The following is an 18,972-nucleotide window of genomic DNA, read 5'->3' on the forward strand; positions in this document are numbered from 1 at the left end:
AAGCTATCTGTCGGAATCTTTGAGATTTGGTTCGCGTGGGTTGGGACAAGTTCATTCAACGTTATGTCTCGACGAACATAGAGACTCGCGCGATCGATAGTCAACGCAAGTATATAATTGGGCATAATTGAGTATTAATCGCTAATTATGGTACATAAGAAGCTGTGACAACTTTAATTAGTCTTACATAAACGTCTGTTAGTTGAAAAACGCGGCGACATTTTTGCAAATAAAGATCCTTCTTGTGGTGTCGGCTCTGTGCCGGGAGTGTAAAAAATAATTGCGATTATTATAAGCGGCCGTGAACGATCAAACATTAAAAAAGCAAAACACTTTGGTTCGCATCCGCGATATTTTCCGCAAACTTGTTTCTCGCATCGTTGATAAAGATTATTTTTATTTACAAGTCATGTTCATATCGACATTAACTGTTATACGAGAGACAGACTCAAAACATTCGATGCGAGTCAGCTTGAGTTACACAAAATCTGAACTCTCGTCTAACATCTTATTTTTTCTTCTCTTTTTTTTCTGAAAAGTTCCCGGAAATCTATTTGAGAAAAAGTCGCGATTTAATACTAATTCATTAAAATCGAGAATTATGTCACACGTGTCGAGGTTTTGTCAAGCACCGAAGTAAAAACGAAATTTGAATCTGTGTTGGAGTACAGAGCCTCAAGGAAATATATGATAAGAACGTGTCCCGTCGAAACGTCCTCGTTCGTAAACGAAAGGCGCTAATGAGCTAATTGCTTCTAATCAGTCCAGTTCAGCCATCGGCTGGTTGCGCGATTAACGTTCCGCGTTTCGCCGTGTAATTTTGCACGCTCGTAAGCATTACCGTTGTGTGATTTGTTCCGACATATGTTACATATGCCCCGCATACCGACGTAACTCTCGTCTTTCTGCGCTGAGAGAAAAAATATCTAAGAAATAGAAAACATTTATTCGGTGCACCATAAGAAAAAATACATTTGAAAATATATTTGTGGCATATTAAGTTTATTTTTGCGAAATAAAGTTTATTCGTGTGAAATAATCTCACAGATATTATTTCGAGAAAAAAATTCACAGAGATTATTTCGAGGACAAATTTCACAGGAATTATTTCAAAATGATTTTACAGAAATTATTTCAAAAAGAAATTTTATATAAATTATTTCGAGAAAAAATTTTACAGAAATTATTTCGTTAAGAAATTTCACAGAAATTATTTCGAGAAATAATTTCTCAGAAATTATTTCAAGCAATGATTCCATAGAAATAAACTTTATTTCATAAAAATAACTTTCATATCCCCTAAATAAATTTTCAAATATTTTTTCTCAGTGTGGGTACTAATAATATATTTACACTTATGTTTACTTACTAATATAAAATATTTCTTTAAATAAGAAAACATATATTTTTTCAAAATCTTAGTTTTTCATGAAAGCAATTGTTCGTTTCACTTAAAAAAAAGAATTTAGATTTAAGTAATATATTATTAGCATCCATCGGAGAAATATTTTTTATTTATTAGATATTTTTCTTTCAGTGTGTCAAATCGAGACGAAACGAGAGAAAGAGAGGGAAAGAGAGGGGGGAGGGGAACAGAAAGAGAGAGTTAAAGAGGTGCGATCGTGCACACTTCGATGCACTTCGCGTAATCTGCAACGTGCGATTACTTTTGACTTTAGGTTAACGCGGATAACGCTACAATGTAATCGCACGTCTCGATCGTACGATGATTACGAAATAAGCTCTAACAATTATAACTGAAATTACAGCTCGGTCGAGTGTGCTTTAATTTCCTGGTAGCTGCAGGACACATTGTTGTTATGAAATAACTGTTATAACACGATGACCCGTCCCCCTTCGGAATCCCTTATCGCAAATCGCGATCTCGCGGCACTGCCGGCACGAATCGCGTCATATTAATTAATGCATGCGGCCGGAGTTTGCGGGAGTTAATCATCGTTCCGCTAAATGACTCATTAAGGTAGATAATAAGATTGCCGCGTATCGCTTTCTCGAGACATTATTCGCGCAGCGGAATCGCATAACTATACAATTTTCTTTATTTCGAGTTGGATTACGAGAGAAGAAGTATCGGTACCAGGAAGTTAGGCAATCCTAATGGCAAGGCGATATACGTAAATTCGTAGCGTGCGGTATAATAAAATGTATACGTAATATAGAGAGAGATAGAGAGAAAGAAAAAAGGAATATCATTATATTCGTTACGAAGAAGAATATTTTAGCGAGAATATCTTAATATTGTTTTTTTAATCGTCCGAAGAGAACATACAGCCGTGAACGGTCTCTATTATTATGATATTCAGAAAGGCACGTGCGACTTATGTCATCGAGTTGTGTAATTATGATCATTCTTCACCTATATCTTTTTATGCGTATTCATCATTTATACCTTATGTTTTGTTGTTACCATACACATCATTATTCGTTCATTCCGATACGTTTAAGCGTTTTCAACGAGTAAATCGCGAAAATCTGCAAAGCGAATCGCAAAGAAGTTTTATTAGGTCAAGTAGAACCGCGATGAAAAGTACACGAACGTAGATATTACACTGAAAAATATCTAAGAATTATGAAGTATTTATTCGGTGGACATTAATAACGTATTTATTTGTACTAATATAAAATATTTTTCAAGAAAAGAAATATGTGTTTTCTTAAAACCTCAGCGTTTTAAACAATTGTTTGTTTTATTTAAATAAAAGAATAGATCTGAGAATAAATATGTTATTAAATGGACCGAATAAATATTTTTTTACTTCTTAGACATTTATTTTCTCAGTATATAAAACGTGTCGAAAATAGCTTGAATTAATCCGAATAATATGGCTATACATTATTGAGAATATTTTTTAGCTGAGACTATTCGACGTTGCCTGGATTATCATAAAATGCCAAAGAGATAAAATCGGAGGGATTTTTACAAAAATTTTGCATATTCTTCTTTTACAAAAACTTTGCATATTGCAGTTAATGATACATCAATTTGAAGCTTATGTCGAGTAGATTAAGGATATAAAGTCTCTCTGTTTATTACATAAACAGTACAAAAAGTTGCAATCGCAATAGTACGGCTGTTTGTTGCTATTCCAATCTTTTGGATCGTTTATCTCTCAAGCGACTACGAGAATAATATATTAAAATTTTATATTCTTTATATATATATCTACTCGTAACTTCAAATCCTTCATTATCTAAGCTTCAAATCGATGTGTCATTTATTGGAATATTCAAGGTTTTATAAAATCCTACGGAAAAGAGGCAAAACTTAGCCGCACTTTTTGGTCCAAATCAGATAAAGAGTTTAGAAGTGCATTAGGAAATAGACAGATATTGACAGACATACTACTTTGCATACATAGATTAATAAATTGTAAGATCACGATCGCCACGGGAATGTCATACGGATGTTTAGATCGCTTAGTCTCAATTAGATAAATATAATTAACACACTCACATCGAGCCCTTGGCAACCGTCATGCTGAGATTCTGTATGACGTGGTTCGGATTTTTGGTGCTGCCGTAGATCTTGAAGGCGTGCCTGACGCTGACCGCCTGCTGACGATTCCACGAGGGGTTGTTCAGCCCTGGCGTCGCCAGGACGGTGCTCGACGTCACCATCGTCAGGTCCACGTTGCTGTCCGCGTTGCTTTGCATCGTGTTCGCGTTCGTGAGACCTTCGGCGTCCGCAGCTCCGTCGCTGCAATAGAAGCGAACATGACGGTAACGATAAATTACGCGAAGGATGTCACAAATCGCATGCAATATCTTGTGCAATTTCGTACGTACGCGTGTGCAGCGCTCGGCCGGGATTTCTTCGCGGAGTCGCTTGTGCGAAACACTAGCAATGTGACGTGTAAAAGTACAACGAGAGATGGGAGTGCGGACGAGTGTGCCACGTGCTGATTGCAGCGCGTTCGTAAGGGTGGATCGGGTTTTGACAGAAGAAGCGCGCGCGAGAACTGAGGACACGCTCCATTTTTGATAGCTGACAAGGGGTGTTTACGATAATTCGAGTTAGTACGAATTAGTTTTACTAGGACCGAAAGATATGATAGACACAATCATCTAGTACCTTCATTATTCATGACAACTCAACGCTGTCCGATAAATCGAGTAGAGCAGAGTAGAGTTAGGGTAGCGTAGCGAATAGTATATGTATAAGAATTAACAATATCAAGTAATATAGTTTTGTAAAATATGTAACAATAATATTACAAAACAATGAGTTATTACATTATAGAAAAATTAGAAGCTAATAGAAGCATTATAGAAAAATTTTCTAACGTATGTTAGAAAATTGGCAACACAATCTAAACAGAATATCTTGGTTAATAATAGGTTAGAATAATTGGTTTCTACTTTTGGATATTTCACAAATACATGATACTTTTTCATAATTTAATTTAGTGTTTCTAATTTTTTTATAATGTGACAACTTATTGTTTTATAATATTATATATTTTACTCATAATAACTCATTGTTTTGTAATATTACATATTTTACAAAACTATATTACCTGATATTGTTAATTTTTATACATATACTATTCGCTACGTTTTCTTAACTCTACTCTACTCTACTCTACTCGATTTCTTATCGGATAGCATTGAGTTATTCACTATCATGAATAATAAAGATATGTCTATGTTTATATATAAATGCTTATATCTATCATATCTTTTTCGATCTTAATCAAACTAACTCGTACTAAGTCGAACTCAAATTATCGTAAACCCAAGAATGAAACTTTATCTCTTAAAAGCTCTTTCGTTCGCTTTTGTTAAGAGGATGAAGTCGATGATGTCGAACTTGAACAATGTCGATCACGCAGAGCTATCTTTTTATATTTCTTGTACATATCTTACGTAAATATATGTTGCTTTGTTTCATCATATTCAGCGGAAAATCTAATCATGCATATGTAGAAATTTTCTTGCAAACTATTTCGATATTTTTTAAGCTTTTGAATTTAGAGGCGAAAATACAGCAATGTTTTTAAACATTTTTCTGTTTGGAGTATCCACACTTTCAGTACGTACAAGCTGCGGAACTTTTATATTAGGAAAATATTGCGTTAATTGACAGCTTGAGATTTTACATTAATTTTTTTTTGTTTTCGTTACATATTGAGTAATATTCCTATTTATTTTTGCACATATTTTCATTGCGTAAAAGCATTTATAATTCTGTATTACTACCACGATATAAACTTTACAGAAAAATGTTAGTATTCTGTCGGTACAGTTTTCAGCTTTAGCCTCCAAAACTCGAAATACACCTTTCATATCGATATACTAAGAAAAAATACTTGGAAATTTATTTATAAGATAGGGGAGGCCAGAGCTATTTGACTGCGAGGTAAGTTGGCAAAGTCGATTATTTTTATTGTTCTTTAACAGATTTCAGAATCAAGCAAACAGAGATTTCAAAGCCATCTTTGACATATTAAAAGATCTTGCTTACTTAATTTTATAGATTGTTACAAAATAATAGAAATAACTGGTTTTGCAAACTTATCTCTGTAGTCAACTAACCTCGGTCTCTCCTACAAAGTTTATTTCTATAAGTAAAATTTAATCCCATGAATAAATTTTCAAGTATGTTTTCGCAGCGCGTCAAGACAACGCATTGATACGTAGGTTCGACGCAGCAACCTTAAAATCGCGCGCGTCCATTCGCGAAATAATTGCGTGTGTTTACACACACATACATGCTTATTGCGAAGAACGATTCTGTAAATCTCGGCCCGGATTGCGCGGTATGGAAAGAGTCGAAGCGACGCGGCGTGTTACGCAACAGGCGTGCCGGCCGCGGCTTTCTTTTCGCTGACGCGCGCGGCAATTCATTGGGCAACGCGTCGACGCGCGCTCCCATGTGTGTCACTCGTGTGTGTAAATCGCGCGTGCAGGTGTACGTACGTACGTACTCGTTCACCTGTGCCTACCTATTTGATCGGCCACGTGGCTGTGTGCGCGCGTGGATGCACGTACGCGTGCGCTCATGCACACGTGGATGCGGAATACATAACGCGTGCGCAGCGGGTGCAGGCTTGGCAGCGGTGGCTTGCACGCGCAAAAGCCGAGCGAGCGTGAATTCTTGCGCTAGTTCGCGCGATTTCGGCGATTTACCTCGCGATTTCCCTTTCTCAAGGCGAACTTTCGCGCACGCGCGTGCGCGCGAGCTCGCGTCGTGGACATTCTCCGCGGCTGTTACAAGCCAACCCTTCATTCGGCAGACTTAAAGAAATTTCGGGGAAGACATACTTGAATGTGTGTGTATGTGTGTTTGAATGAAGTGAGCGATATCTTCTGAGTGCAGTGTGATATGTTTTTGAAATGTTTTTTTCGTCATTTATAATCGATACACTGTATTGCTTATACGGCGAAAATCGAAACTATTGAGACACCGACAAGCCAAACAGGTAGCCTGATGTTGTTCCAGAGCAACAACGCTGAATAAATGCGTCCTACATCTATCGTTCTTGCATTATGGTTCATGAAAAATCGATGTTGCTCGGGAACAACATCAGGCTACCTGTTTGGCTTGTCGGTGTCTCAATAGTTTCGATTTTCGCCGTATAAGCAATACAGTGTATCGATTATAAATGACGAAAAAAACATTTCAAAAACATATCACACTGCACTCAGAAGATATCGCTCACTTCATTCAAACACACACACACACACACACATTCAAGTATGTCTTCCCCGAAATTTCTTTAAGTCTGAATAAAGGGTTGACTTATGAAATAAAGGATTCAAGGATTAAATCGTTAAAGGAATGCAAATTTTCCTCGGAGAATACAAGAACTAGCTCCTCGTAACTATGATTTTCTATTTTCTCGTTATCACGAAAAATTAATTTCTTTGTATTAAAACATCGATAGGTCTCTTTCCCTTTCCCCTTTCCTTTCTCTCTCTCTCTCTCTCTCTCTCTCTCTCTCTCTCTCTCTCTGTCTCTCTGTTTCTCTTCACACGCTTCGTGTTTATCTCGCAGAAATTGAAACTATCGCCAGTTACATAAGACTGAATGTCTGAACTAGCTCGGACAATTGATTAACGAATAGCAATCTAGGTGGTCCGTTATCCCCGATCTAATCGAGGAAAGTACCGAACATGTGCCGCTTATTGGGTGAGAAAGAGAGAAAAAGGATATGTGTTACGACGACGGAAACATGTGCAACTTTATATTACGCAAGCAGACGGTGTATCTCGTGGGTTTATCGTTACAATATCTGAGTTAGGTGTTATAGTTTCTTTTTTTACGGATGGTTATTTTAGTGATCGTAAAAGTGACGGGCTACGGCGATACTAATGTGTATTATGCGACGATAGTGGCGACGGCGATAGCGGTATTTGCAAATGCTTTCTGTACGCGGCGAAAATTTGTAGGTTTTCCTTGAAGAACATTTGCGCGTATCTATTCATCAGGCGCGGTGCGCGCGTTACGCGCATGAAGGGAAACGCGCGCGATGTAACGACACCCTCCAGCTCCGGATAATTACTCCTTGTCGCGATCGACTCGCTGCATACGATTGGCTACTGCAAAGTCGCGTAAAAAGCGCGCCGTAATTAATGAATCGCGGCGAACGCGATCGCGTCTGCGCGTAAAAAGCGCCTCGCGAGCTCCGTGCGTTTCATTCGACATGGCAAGATTACGTTGTGATAGAGAGAGGCGATGGGGAATTCCTCCGGTGCAAGATTTGAGAGAAAAGAGTTGGCGGCAAATGAATCAATTAAGAGAAAATGGTATACGTTGGAAATTTATCGTCGTTATCACCTTTTTTGCGCATTCGCGGTAAAAAATCTTATGTACACATGTTAAAATTTTCTTGTGTTTTGTGCTCTCACGGTATACATGATGTATGTCTACAATCAGAGCAGAAGGCTCTGTAACAAGTAAGGTAAGGCAATACTTACGAATCAGAGTTTCCGAGTTTGATTTCACCCCTCGCAAGTTTTTCAAATTTTTAATATTATAAATTTCAAATTTTTAAAAACTAAATTAATTACATGCCACATAATTAAGAAGATTTTAGGTAAAATTATAGAAAGCACCTCTTTTAAAAACAATAAAAAAAAATTTATTGAAATATTTTTGTCGGTGTGAAAATAACATTTTTTTGGTGTTACATTTGACATTTTAAATGTAGTAATTTTAAATAAAATTTGCTTAAAATGTTTGTGTACATTTTTTATTTATTAATTTTTTGACATAATATTTGTGTTTTCTATCGTGTTATGTTAAATAAATATCAAAATTTGTGTGGACTTTCTGGGACATGTGGAATATGTTAAATTTAACATAAAATTTTTTACTCTCTGTGTGTGTGTGTGTGTGTGTGAGAGAGAGAGAGAGAGAGAGAGAGAGAGACTGGATTAAGTTGATTATTGTCAGATTAATTTTCCGCTTGGTCGACATCTTGAATTAAGAAGTTAATGTGTACAATTATTAACTATTTCCCCATAATATGGCAACTCTTTAATGAGACTAATTTACCGTAAAACTATATGGTAAAGATAATTGCTGCTTAATTATTGACCCTTCATTCTCCCGCCGCGAAGGACAATTATTCCGTAAATGGCGATTAGTTTTCAAATACAGTTGAGGGAAATGGCTCATTATTTTGAACCGTGCCGGCTCCGGCGCGTCAAATATTTGTTCTCGTTTGTTTGCGACATGTTAAAAATAGTCACTGAATACGTTGGAGTGTATTGAGAAACGCAGGAATATCTCGGCACTGGCCTAATGACCTTCTAATATACATCCCGTCATTAATGTGATGCATAATAATATCAACTTTATCATCGATCACGACTTACTTTTTAATCGCAGTTATTAGCTATTGTTAGCTGTGGCGACTACCGCGTATCGTGTGTATTTATACTATTTTTTGTCACTTGAATAAGTTGCAATACTTTATCTGACTCGCGAAATACGTCATTAACGTTGATTTCGTTCGCGGAATGCGATTTCGCGATTGATACATTCCGCATTCCGCGCACACGCGCTCTTCCAAGAAAGGACATCTTGGCTTTGAATGAGAACTCGATCGAGCAAAAGATACAAAGAAACGTGACTCTGTGGAAACGTTCAATATTCAATAACGAGTATGTCGCTGATGAAATCTTGCGTTGAAATTCTGGAGAGATGCAATTCTCCGACGGACTGTGGTTAATTAGAAAATCTTGTTGAACTTTTCCGCGGAAGCTAGAAGTCCTCACACGATGCTTCTTCTTTCATACACACAGAAAAAAATAATAGCATTAAGTAAATTTTATAAATGTGTCATAAGTTTATGCAGCCATAAATTTATTACAAATTCATTATATATCCTATCAAATTTATTAAAAATACATTCTGAATGCTAGTAAGTTAACTCTAGTATATAGAGAGTATATTAACGTTGAACGTTAATTTGAATTGAGTAAATAATTACTTTCATAAAAACTAAGATTTTAAGGAAATGTAAACTTTTTTATTTAAGAAATATTTTATATTAATAGAATATGTTACTAGTATCTCACTGAATAAATATCTTTTATTTCTTAAATATCTCTTCCCTCAATGTATATAGTAAGTAAACTGAGTTTTTGTTTCTCTCTCTCAATTTGATATTCTTGATTGTACGCTGAACTTAACATTCAGAATGTACTTTTAATAAATTTGATAGAATATGTGATGAATTTGTAATAAATTTATGGCTGCATAAACTTATGACACATTTATCAAATTTATTTAATGCTATTATTTTTTTTTGTGTGTATGAAAGAAGAACTGCTGAGAAGCATCGCGTGAGGACTTCTAGCTTCCGCGGAAAAGTTCAACAAGATTTTCTCATTAACCACAGTCCGTCGGAGAATTGCGTCTCTCCAGAATTTGTTATTAGTAGAATGTTATTAGTAGTCACTAAATAAATATTTAAATAATAAATCTTTTATTATTTAAGTATTTTTCTTCCAAGTATACAGTCGAGCTAAAAGTTTAATAATATAGAGAGAATAGATTCTTCTCTTTTGAGTACACAATAAATGAGCTTTTCTCAGATTTTTGATGATTATATTTTAATAATATTACACTAAAAAGAGATACTTGAAAATTTATTTGTGAGATATAAAGTTTATTTTTGTGAAATAAAATTTAGTTTTGTGAATATAGAATAGACTTTACATTTCACAAATTAATTTTCAAGTATTTTTCCTCAGTGTGTGAAGAACATATTTTTTGATAGATATAACCATTGTGTTTGAAAGAAAAAAAGGTAAAATGAGTAATCGTTTTTCTTCGTAGTAGAGTGATATTTTTCTGCGTGTAGAAAATCTCTTCAATGGAACTTCTTGCCGATAGTCACGCACGATTACACATCCGGTCGTAATTCCATCGACAATATTACACTGTGGATAAAACTGATCGCGAGCTTGCACCAGTCGATTTTCCTTCGTTGACGTTGACGTTGTTAGCGACCATCGCGCTTCCTTCCTCGATGCGTTTCGCGTAAGAGTCTCGCGAATCGATCACGATAAATTCCTGCAAACGGGTTACGCGTGGAGTGCGTATGTCGAAAAGAAAAAAGGAGAGTAAAAGATGTCGAGCAGGACAGTCGCGTTGCGCAATATCCGTCGCAGGAAGTGAGATGAGAGAAAAAGAGAGATGTTTCCGGGTGTGTGCCAATTGTCGGTCGCGAGTGATCCTTAGAACGGAGCGAGCGGATTGCGCTCGAGACCATTGCGGGACACACACGGATATGCGACCAACAATCGCGAGTCAATTTGCGCTCGCGAGCACACGCGTTCGCAAGAAAAGCGCGACAGTCGACGGTGAAACGTTGCGTTGCGACAGACCGGCGCCTTTCGAAAAAATATATGCACTGGTCTACGGGTTTCCCCGTTTCTACATTTGCATTTGTGTTAATAAATGTAATGAAAAAAAAGAGAACAATCTCAGGGAACGCATTTTTTTAGTGCTTTTGCACAAGCAACATTGACGTAACACACAGAAACTACGATATGATGAAAATATGGTAATTAGCGCGCTCGCAAAATCCACGCGAAAAAAAAATTCAGTTCGTATCACAGATTTCCTGTGTGTTGTCTGGGAATCAGACGAAAAGTCATTTGTATACATAAGTATCTATAATGATATACTAGACTGCGTAAACTTCGTTATATACTCCTTAGATTCAGGTTGCGATCCATCAGCGCCGTAATTCTTCAGAGCGTTTGCAACATCTCGAGTAGAAATTTATCCAGTTTCTGAATAGTAATTGTACAGGAATTTTTGATAACTAGCTAGTTTTTAACTAGTTTTCTTGGCTAGAAACTGACTCGTTTGGTCGACGCTCACTTCGTCAAAAACTGAACAGTTGAACTAGATAGTTTCAGGTTAGTTTTTAACTAGATTTTGATCAGTATCTAACCTGTTTATTAGCAGTTTTTAAGCAGTTTTTTACTTGTGTTCCTATGTAGTTTTTGACTATTTTATTAGCATTTTTTATCGGTTTCTGATCAGTATTTAACTACTTTTTTTCAGTTTATTAATAGTTATAAATAATTTAACTATATATGTATCGAAACAATAATTTTATTAAAATTAAATTTTTATAATTTTTATTTAAAAAAATTTTTTTCATGTTTAATATAATATTTTATTTTATTTTGGCCAGGAACTATCTCAAAATAATTTGTCAGTAATTTCTAATTTTTTGCTAGACAAAAAATGTACAGCATTTCCTTACTATTTTTCTTGTATGGTTTCTGACAAATAACTGGCTCAAAAATACTGAACAGTATTTTCAGAGTTTTTACTGGGCAGAAACTATCCAATATTTACTTACTATTTTTTCAAATTTAGTTTCTGACGTAATCTAGTAATTGGCCATGAAAAAATAACCAATATTTTCTGCCAAGTTTCAATACATTAATTGTCTAATTAATGCTAGCCAGTAAAAACTCTCTAGTTACTGGCCAGTAATTAGTATTTTCCTGAGATGTTTCTACTTGAGGTCTAATGGATCGCATTCTCAATATACCCAAAAGCTATGTACTTAAATAACGCATTGGCGACGGAGTTAATAACTAACTAGAATGCAGTTACTCTGCAAATATAAAAATTCTTCGCCTATGAGGTTCCCGAGTCTAAAGCGTGTAGAGTCTTATCTGGTCTCACCGAGTTCTCGTCTTGTCCCACCGAGTTTTCGTCTGGTCCCTGTTCTGTTACACGAACTGAGGTTCTTTTTTCGCGCACTATCGCACGCCGATTACTACTTTCACATCGAGAGAAGTGCAAACGTAATGTGCAACGCGTATAGTTATATTCAACACAGAATTCACTACAAAAAAAGTACGTAAAGAGGCACCTCTGTTGATCGGTCTGCTTTTGCGAAGACGTGACTTCGACGCACAATACGGGGCTCGATGACGCATCGCTGACTCGAGCGCGTCGTCCGGCGGTTCTTGATCCGAACATGAAAACGGGCAAAACGTTATTGTAACTATGTTACCTCGATTGTTAGCGATGGGTTGCGTTCACATTTTTCCGTATGATTGATCTCCAACGATTGGATATCGAGTCGAAACAATTGGAGCGCGTCGAAATCAACGTACATTAATTTCATTTACTTTGCCCATTAACACGTTGCCTGCCGTTTACTCTCGCGTTCAGTTCAATTCAGTTACGCGTTCGTTTTATCAATTTATGCATAAAGCGCGACTAGTTTCATCGAACGCGCGCATGCGCAAATTAGATAATAGAAAATTAATGAGACTAGCTAATAAATGCACTGAGAGAAAAAATATCCAAAAATTGGTAAATACTTATGTTTTTGGTGAGTACTAACAGTATATTTAAATCTAAATTCTTTTATTTAAATGGAATAAATAATTGCTTTGGTGAAAAACTAGGATCTTCCTAGGAGTTTTAAGGAAATGTATATCTTTTACTTGAAAAATATTTTATGTTAGTATAAGCAAATATATATATGTACTATTAGCATTCACTGAATAAATGTTTATATTAAGAGTGCACCCAAGTTTCACCCGTATAGGATTTTATAAAACTTTGAATGTTCCAATAAACGATACATCGATTTATGTGAAGCTTATACAAAAAATGGATATAGATTAAGAATATAAAATCTCCATATTATTTTTGTGGTCGCTTGGGAGACAAACACAAAAGGTTGCAAACTCAACGAACAGCTATACTATTGAGATTACAATTTTTTAAATCGTTTACCTCTCAAATAATTATGAGAATAATGTCAAAACTTTATAGTCTTAATCTGCTCGATATGAGCTTCAAATCGGTGTATCGTTATTTGGAATCAAAGTTTTTGAGGAAAAGATGAAATAAATGTCTACAGGCCTTTGGTTGCTTTTTTTTTGAATATTTTTTCTCTCAATGTATGCGTGCATAAGGAAATTCATGTGTTTACCATAATTTAGTTAGTTTAGATAGTTACTCAGTCTTTAGTTAAATTCTGGAACGATAAATTTCATAAAAATCAATATGATTAAAGAGACATCGATGTGTTAAAGAAGTCGTTTTCTACGTTTCTATCTAACCCATCGCTTAAACATCGCGAGAGCGGGATCAGGACTCTTTTACCGAGTAGATTGCGTTCGCCGCGTGAGCTCGATGGCGGGTGATTGCACCGTCGTCGCGGACAGTCGGTCGCGCCGTTTGAATCGCATAATTCTTTCGAATCTGCGGAAGAAAAAGCAATTTGTCTCTCTAAACAGTCGTCTCCACTACGATTAATCTTTGTATTCTCGTTCACGTTTGAATTGCTTGAACTTCTTGGCTTGACAGTTGATCTGATTTTGAGTAAGGCATTTAATAAGAAAGCAACGCGACGAGGAACATCTTTCTCGTTGTACGGTTTCGTTTTTATCTAATGGATTTCAGGCTACAATAGAATACGAAGATTGTCATGGAAGATTGTGATGTACAATTTACGCTTGGTTGCAATACGTTGGAAACACTTTTTTTGCGCAGCTGTTTAACAGTGTTGGACATTAGTGTGATTCTTTAATTAAAATTTAGTTGAATTTTTAAATTCTTCGGAATTGAATTTTATTTTAGCGATTACGTCTTAAGAGAGAAACGGAAATTAGTAAATTTGACGAAATCTTCAGTATTGATTTAAAACGACTACGTGATTTCTCTCAGGACAGTTCTTTTATTTCGAAGCGCGATTTCTTTCTTTAATGCTATTTTCTTTGAAGATTTTTGAAGCATAAAATACGAAATGCATCTAATTTTCATTTATATTTGATATGAGTGAGCAAAACAATACAACAGTTTATTTAAATCAAAAGGAATTTATTATTTTATCACGAAACTTTTTCGGGCATACCATTTAAGGAACTAATCGATCAAAATTTTTATTCACTAAAATAATTGACAAGTCAATAAAAGAAATTCATCAATTGTTCTACGTAATTATTAATTGATTGATGAATTTATTAATGAAATTAATTATTAATCAGTATATAATCAATCACATCAAAGTTTGAGTAATAATTAATTTCATCAATTGACGAAATTATTTTTGATTTTGCATATGACGATTGATTAATTTTGATAATCGATTATTTTAGCCAAAGGAAATTTTTGCCGAGTTCTGCGACTAGCTTTTACAGACCTAAAAGAATATTAAATTTAATGTAGTTATACATTTATAGAACTATACTTCTATTGTTTGTTTTCAATTAATTACCAGAAGTTAAGTTCTCTCATCGGGGACCACGGCTGTGTTTCGAACTGCATAGTAAAAAAAAGCGTTAAAATCGTATCAGAACCAAATGTATCACATGTGCAGAACCGTTGTTACCGGTTATCGCGTTTCCGCAACGCAAACTTGCGTCCAACGAGTTGGATCGTGGGCGAGCACGACTTGACATCCCGTTTGCGTCCCATGATTGTGTCCGGTCTGCGAGAGGACACAAGCGCGCGTTCCGTGGATAAACTAAGAGAAAAAATGCTTGATCTAATTATAGTTAAAAATAACTATAATTAATGTAATTATAGTTATTTTTTACTTTAACCATATATTTTGCAGTAAAATGGTAACGATAGCGCGCATAGGAGGTTGTTATTACTAATGTTACAATTTAATGTTAGAATTTAATGAAACAATAGTTGACTTTACCCTAATTTGTAGTAATAATTTCTCTGTGTAATTATAGTCATATATACAAATGCCAAACATTTTTTCCTCAATGTAAGCAAAGCAGGAGTAAGCAAAGTTTGATTAAGGATTCAAATTCGATTTGTATCGACCGCGCACACACATTACGATGACTTTTTCTAGTTATTATCACTTTTATCATCATAAGAGAAGAGAAAAAAGAGAATACTTGTATTCCAAGAGTAAAGTACACCACTTGGCAAATCGATTCAACGATGTTACTCTTTTTTATTAGACTCGAGGTTGTGCGTTATCGATCGACACATCATTGTGGCGCTGTCGAGTCGAGATTGATCACGGAATATCCGTAAAGTTAGTTTCCGTCGAAGCGCTTGGGATAGGATCCGCGGCGGATCGGAATGTACGTCGTTGTTATTGACGTACATTACCGCGTTTAGAATTTCCAAACTTTTTTACATATCGATCATGAAAGAGAATTGAACGTGCAACAAGTAATGATAACCCTTTGAGCCATACATTATGTTCTTCAGTGAAATTTCTTCAAATTTGGCATATGAAAGATTTCGGGGTCGTTGATTACGGATTTGAGGTAAAAAGTTAAAATGGTCAAATATGGAGGCCATAAGTTTTCAAAATTAGCAATTTCGTCTTTAGCATTGTCCGAAGGTAACAATGACATTTTCTCGATATGAAAAAAAGATATTTAGACAAGAAACTTTCAGCAATAAAACATATCAATATTTCAATAATTTATTGTAAAAAATAAGGCATATGGACGAAATTTGGAGGAAAGTGCGAAATACCGTTAATTGTTTTTAATAAACTGCTAATGCTTCGATGTATCGATTCCTAAGAGTTAGCCTCAAAATAATTTTTGCCTGAAAAAGTGCCTTTTTTACTTTTTAGTTTATAATAATTTCACAATTAGACACACAAAATATTCTACTTTTAATTTCTCAAATTTTCTACTCTCTTTTAGTTTCTTAGTTTTAGTTTCTACTTTTAGTTTCTTTACGAGAGTGATCAGTAATAATATAATCGACTATGTTTGCCTTCTAATCTAAATTGATTAAAATCACTGAAAATTAAGAAGAGATCGGTAGGGCGCTAATATCCTACTATGGCTCAAAGTATTAATGGAGATCGCAACAGGCGTCCGGATATTAAACACTGTTTAATATCCAAACGAGGTACACCTAAGTGCATTCGCACTTAAAAATAAGGAGAGAAACACGTGTTCGCGGAAAACGTGGCCGTTACAACGAATTTTATTCTGCTCTCGATCGAATTTTATTCTGATCTCGATCCGAGTAAACCCGGTCGGTCGTGTGAAGTCGTCATACCGACATGACGGCTAAGGTCAACGACGATGGGACACGTACGCGTGTACTTCCGCGTGGTGTACCCCCGCTGTCGGGGTTTACCGTCGGGGTTTAGGTCGCCGCCGCCGCCGCCGCCGTCGTCGTTATCATTTAATAGTGCATGAGCCCGAGACGATATGGTCACGGTCACGCAAAGACCACTTATTCATCCGACAGCCCTCCAGCGCATGGAAGAACTCGTGGCCGGCTATTCTTGTGCACGCACAGGCGAATTCTATCTTTCAGATGCTTTAATTGACCCCTGGAGTTTTAATTAATTATGACACACTTTGACCTCATTCGTTACACAGTGAGATCACCAGTTTTCTGTCTCACGTACAGTCTCCGTTGACATGACGAGAACTCGCGTAGACAACACGTTCAGACAGGATGTCTCGCGCTTTCCGCGGAAGCATGACGGTTCGGTGAACGTCCGTTGGTGTTCCGGACATTAATGAGACTTATTCTCGCGGCACTTTCATCATGTGAGTGAAGCCGGCCTCTGATAATATTTTGAAACTCACCAGGCTGAATCGTAAGTGATATTAAAGCTTTCATTAACCAGTTCTATTCAGTGCCAGTTGGACATTAATTAATATTTGACATTAATTAATGGAGAACCAACTCTGCAAGCTGGTTGAGAAAGAAGTATACGGAGAAAATATTTTGCAGTAAAAATTACAACATAACTTTCGTAAACCTGGGCCGTACTGAATTATTTCAATATATTTATGTATATTCGAAAAATTTCTATTATATTTAATATATAATATAATAAATATAATATTTATATAATTTACACACATATAGTATTATATATAATATATTTATATAATATATATAATATATATATATATATATATATATATATATATATATATATATATATTATATTATATATATTATATTATATTATTATATATAATATTATTAAATATAATATTATATTATTTATATAATACCGATTTTTATATAATATTCTATTGTGATAAATTTTGTATATTTGTTAAAAAATATTATGCACGTTTGAAATGTTACTGGAAATTATTATAATTATACTTAAACGTTTGTTATATCGCATATTCAGTAGATTGCCAAATCTTATTATATTCACTACTATTTTTACAATAATTTATACTACAATTTCAATACAGTCCAGCCTTACGAAGAGCTTCGTAAAAAAAAATGTAATTATTTTACGTAATTTTCATTACTAGAATATCTCCTCCGTGCAGTTGCATCTTATAACGACGTAAAAAACGAATCACTTGACAAGCTCCTCATCCTTCGCATTAGCACGCACTGCGTCGAAGCAATTCTAATAGCACATTTCACAGGATGAGTGTGCAAAAATCCTGTTCGATCGCGCACGTAGAGCCCACGGTGTTAGATCCTATGAGCCTGAGAGTGTTCATGTCCGTGTGTGTGTGTGTGTGTGTGTGTGTGTGTGTCTGCTGCTAATAGCTACTGATGTATTGCGCCTCCTCGAGTTGCAAATTTGAATTGTCGTGTCGCAGACGCACACGCGCGAAGGGTTCATCATCGCGACTGCATAATTATTGTCGCGCCTCCGGCAGCATCGAGATCGTCCGCTACGTCGCCGCGATGACTATTAAATCTCGCAATTATGAACTCGCGACTATGTTCTCCATTCGGATTCCGCGGATTCCATTGGTTAATTGCAAGTCAGCTGAAGTGCCCCGCCTCGATCGGTCGCCCTTCGAAATGATAGAAGCGGTAGGTGTCATTGTCGTTATAATTTGTCGTGGTGATTTATCGTCGTGAGTCCGCGATATCTCGTAATTGTGCCATTAAGTTCGCCGTCGGTCTCGCACGAGACTCGTGCGAATAACGCGAGGCGGACGCGCACAGCCCGTCGGTCGCACGAAATCAAACTGAAGCTTATGTGTACGCTGATGGTCGGCTATCGATTGCATAAATATACGGTATTGTGCGCTTGAGAAGGCAACCCTCATTCATCAGGGTTATATATCGAGGTCGCGTGTTTGCCGGACAGCTGGGTACCCGCACCTTGCTTTTCTTTTTTCTCTGTCTCCTCTTCTTCTTTCTCTCTCTCTCTCTCTCTCTCTCTCTCTCTCTCTCTTTCCCCAACTCTCTTTCTTTGTCTCTGACTCTCTCCCTTTAATTTTTTCACACGTGAATCTTCCTCATTACTCGCGCATGGCATGCGCGCAGTCACAGTTAATTAGAAATTTAAATAGGCAGTCGTTGCAATTAAGTTTGAGTGGACTCATAATAGGCAGTCGTTGCAATTAAGTTACAGAGTGGACTCATAATTCTCCTCATCGTGACCACATTTGATTACGACGTCAGCAGTGAGGAATTATGCATCATTATTGACATTTCTTCCTTTAGCGTACGTTGAAATAAATTAGTTTTTTCTTTGCATAGCGTCACGTGTGCACAGTGGCGCGTAG

The 18,972-nt window shown here is 36.1% G+C and overlaps 1 protein-coding gene across 5 annotated transcripts in view; it reads right to left on the reverse strand.

Moving 5' to 3' along the window:
• Positions 1–18,972, reverse strand: part of LOC116846081 (ABC transporter G family member 23) — a 120,851-nt gene that overhangs the window by 37,288 nt on the left and 64,591 nt on the right. For 2 of the 5 annotated variants that reach the window (XM_032819483.1, XM_032819479.1), the window contains one exon: positions 3,476–3,718. In XM_032819483.1, the coding sequence (XP_032675374.1) occupies positions 3,476–3,718 (243 nt within the window). Of the gene's footprint in view, positions 1–3,475; positions 3,719–3,807; positions 4,007–5,556; positions 5,864–12,377; positions 12,474–13,627; positions 14,336–14,855; positions 14,957–18,972 lie in introns of those variants that run through there. The other 3 variants (XM_032819484.1, XM_032819481.1, XM_032819480.1) reach the window with 3 other exon arrangements.

Source organism: Odontomachus brunneus, unplaced genomic scaffold (assembly GCF_010583005.1).
Source record: "Odontomachus brunneus isolate Ranch 3 - 2012 unplaced genomic scaffold, Obru_v1 Obru_scaffold_060, whole genome shotgun sequence".
Lineage (NCBI taxonomy): Eukaryota > Metazoa > Arthropoda > Insecta > Hymenoptera > Formicidae > Odontomachus > Odontomachus brunneus.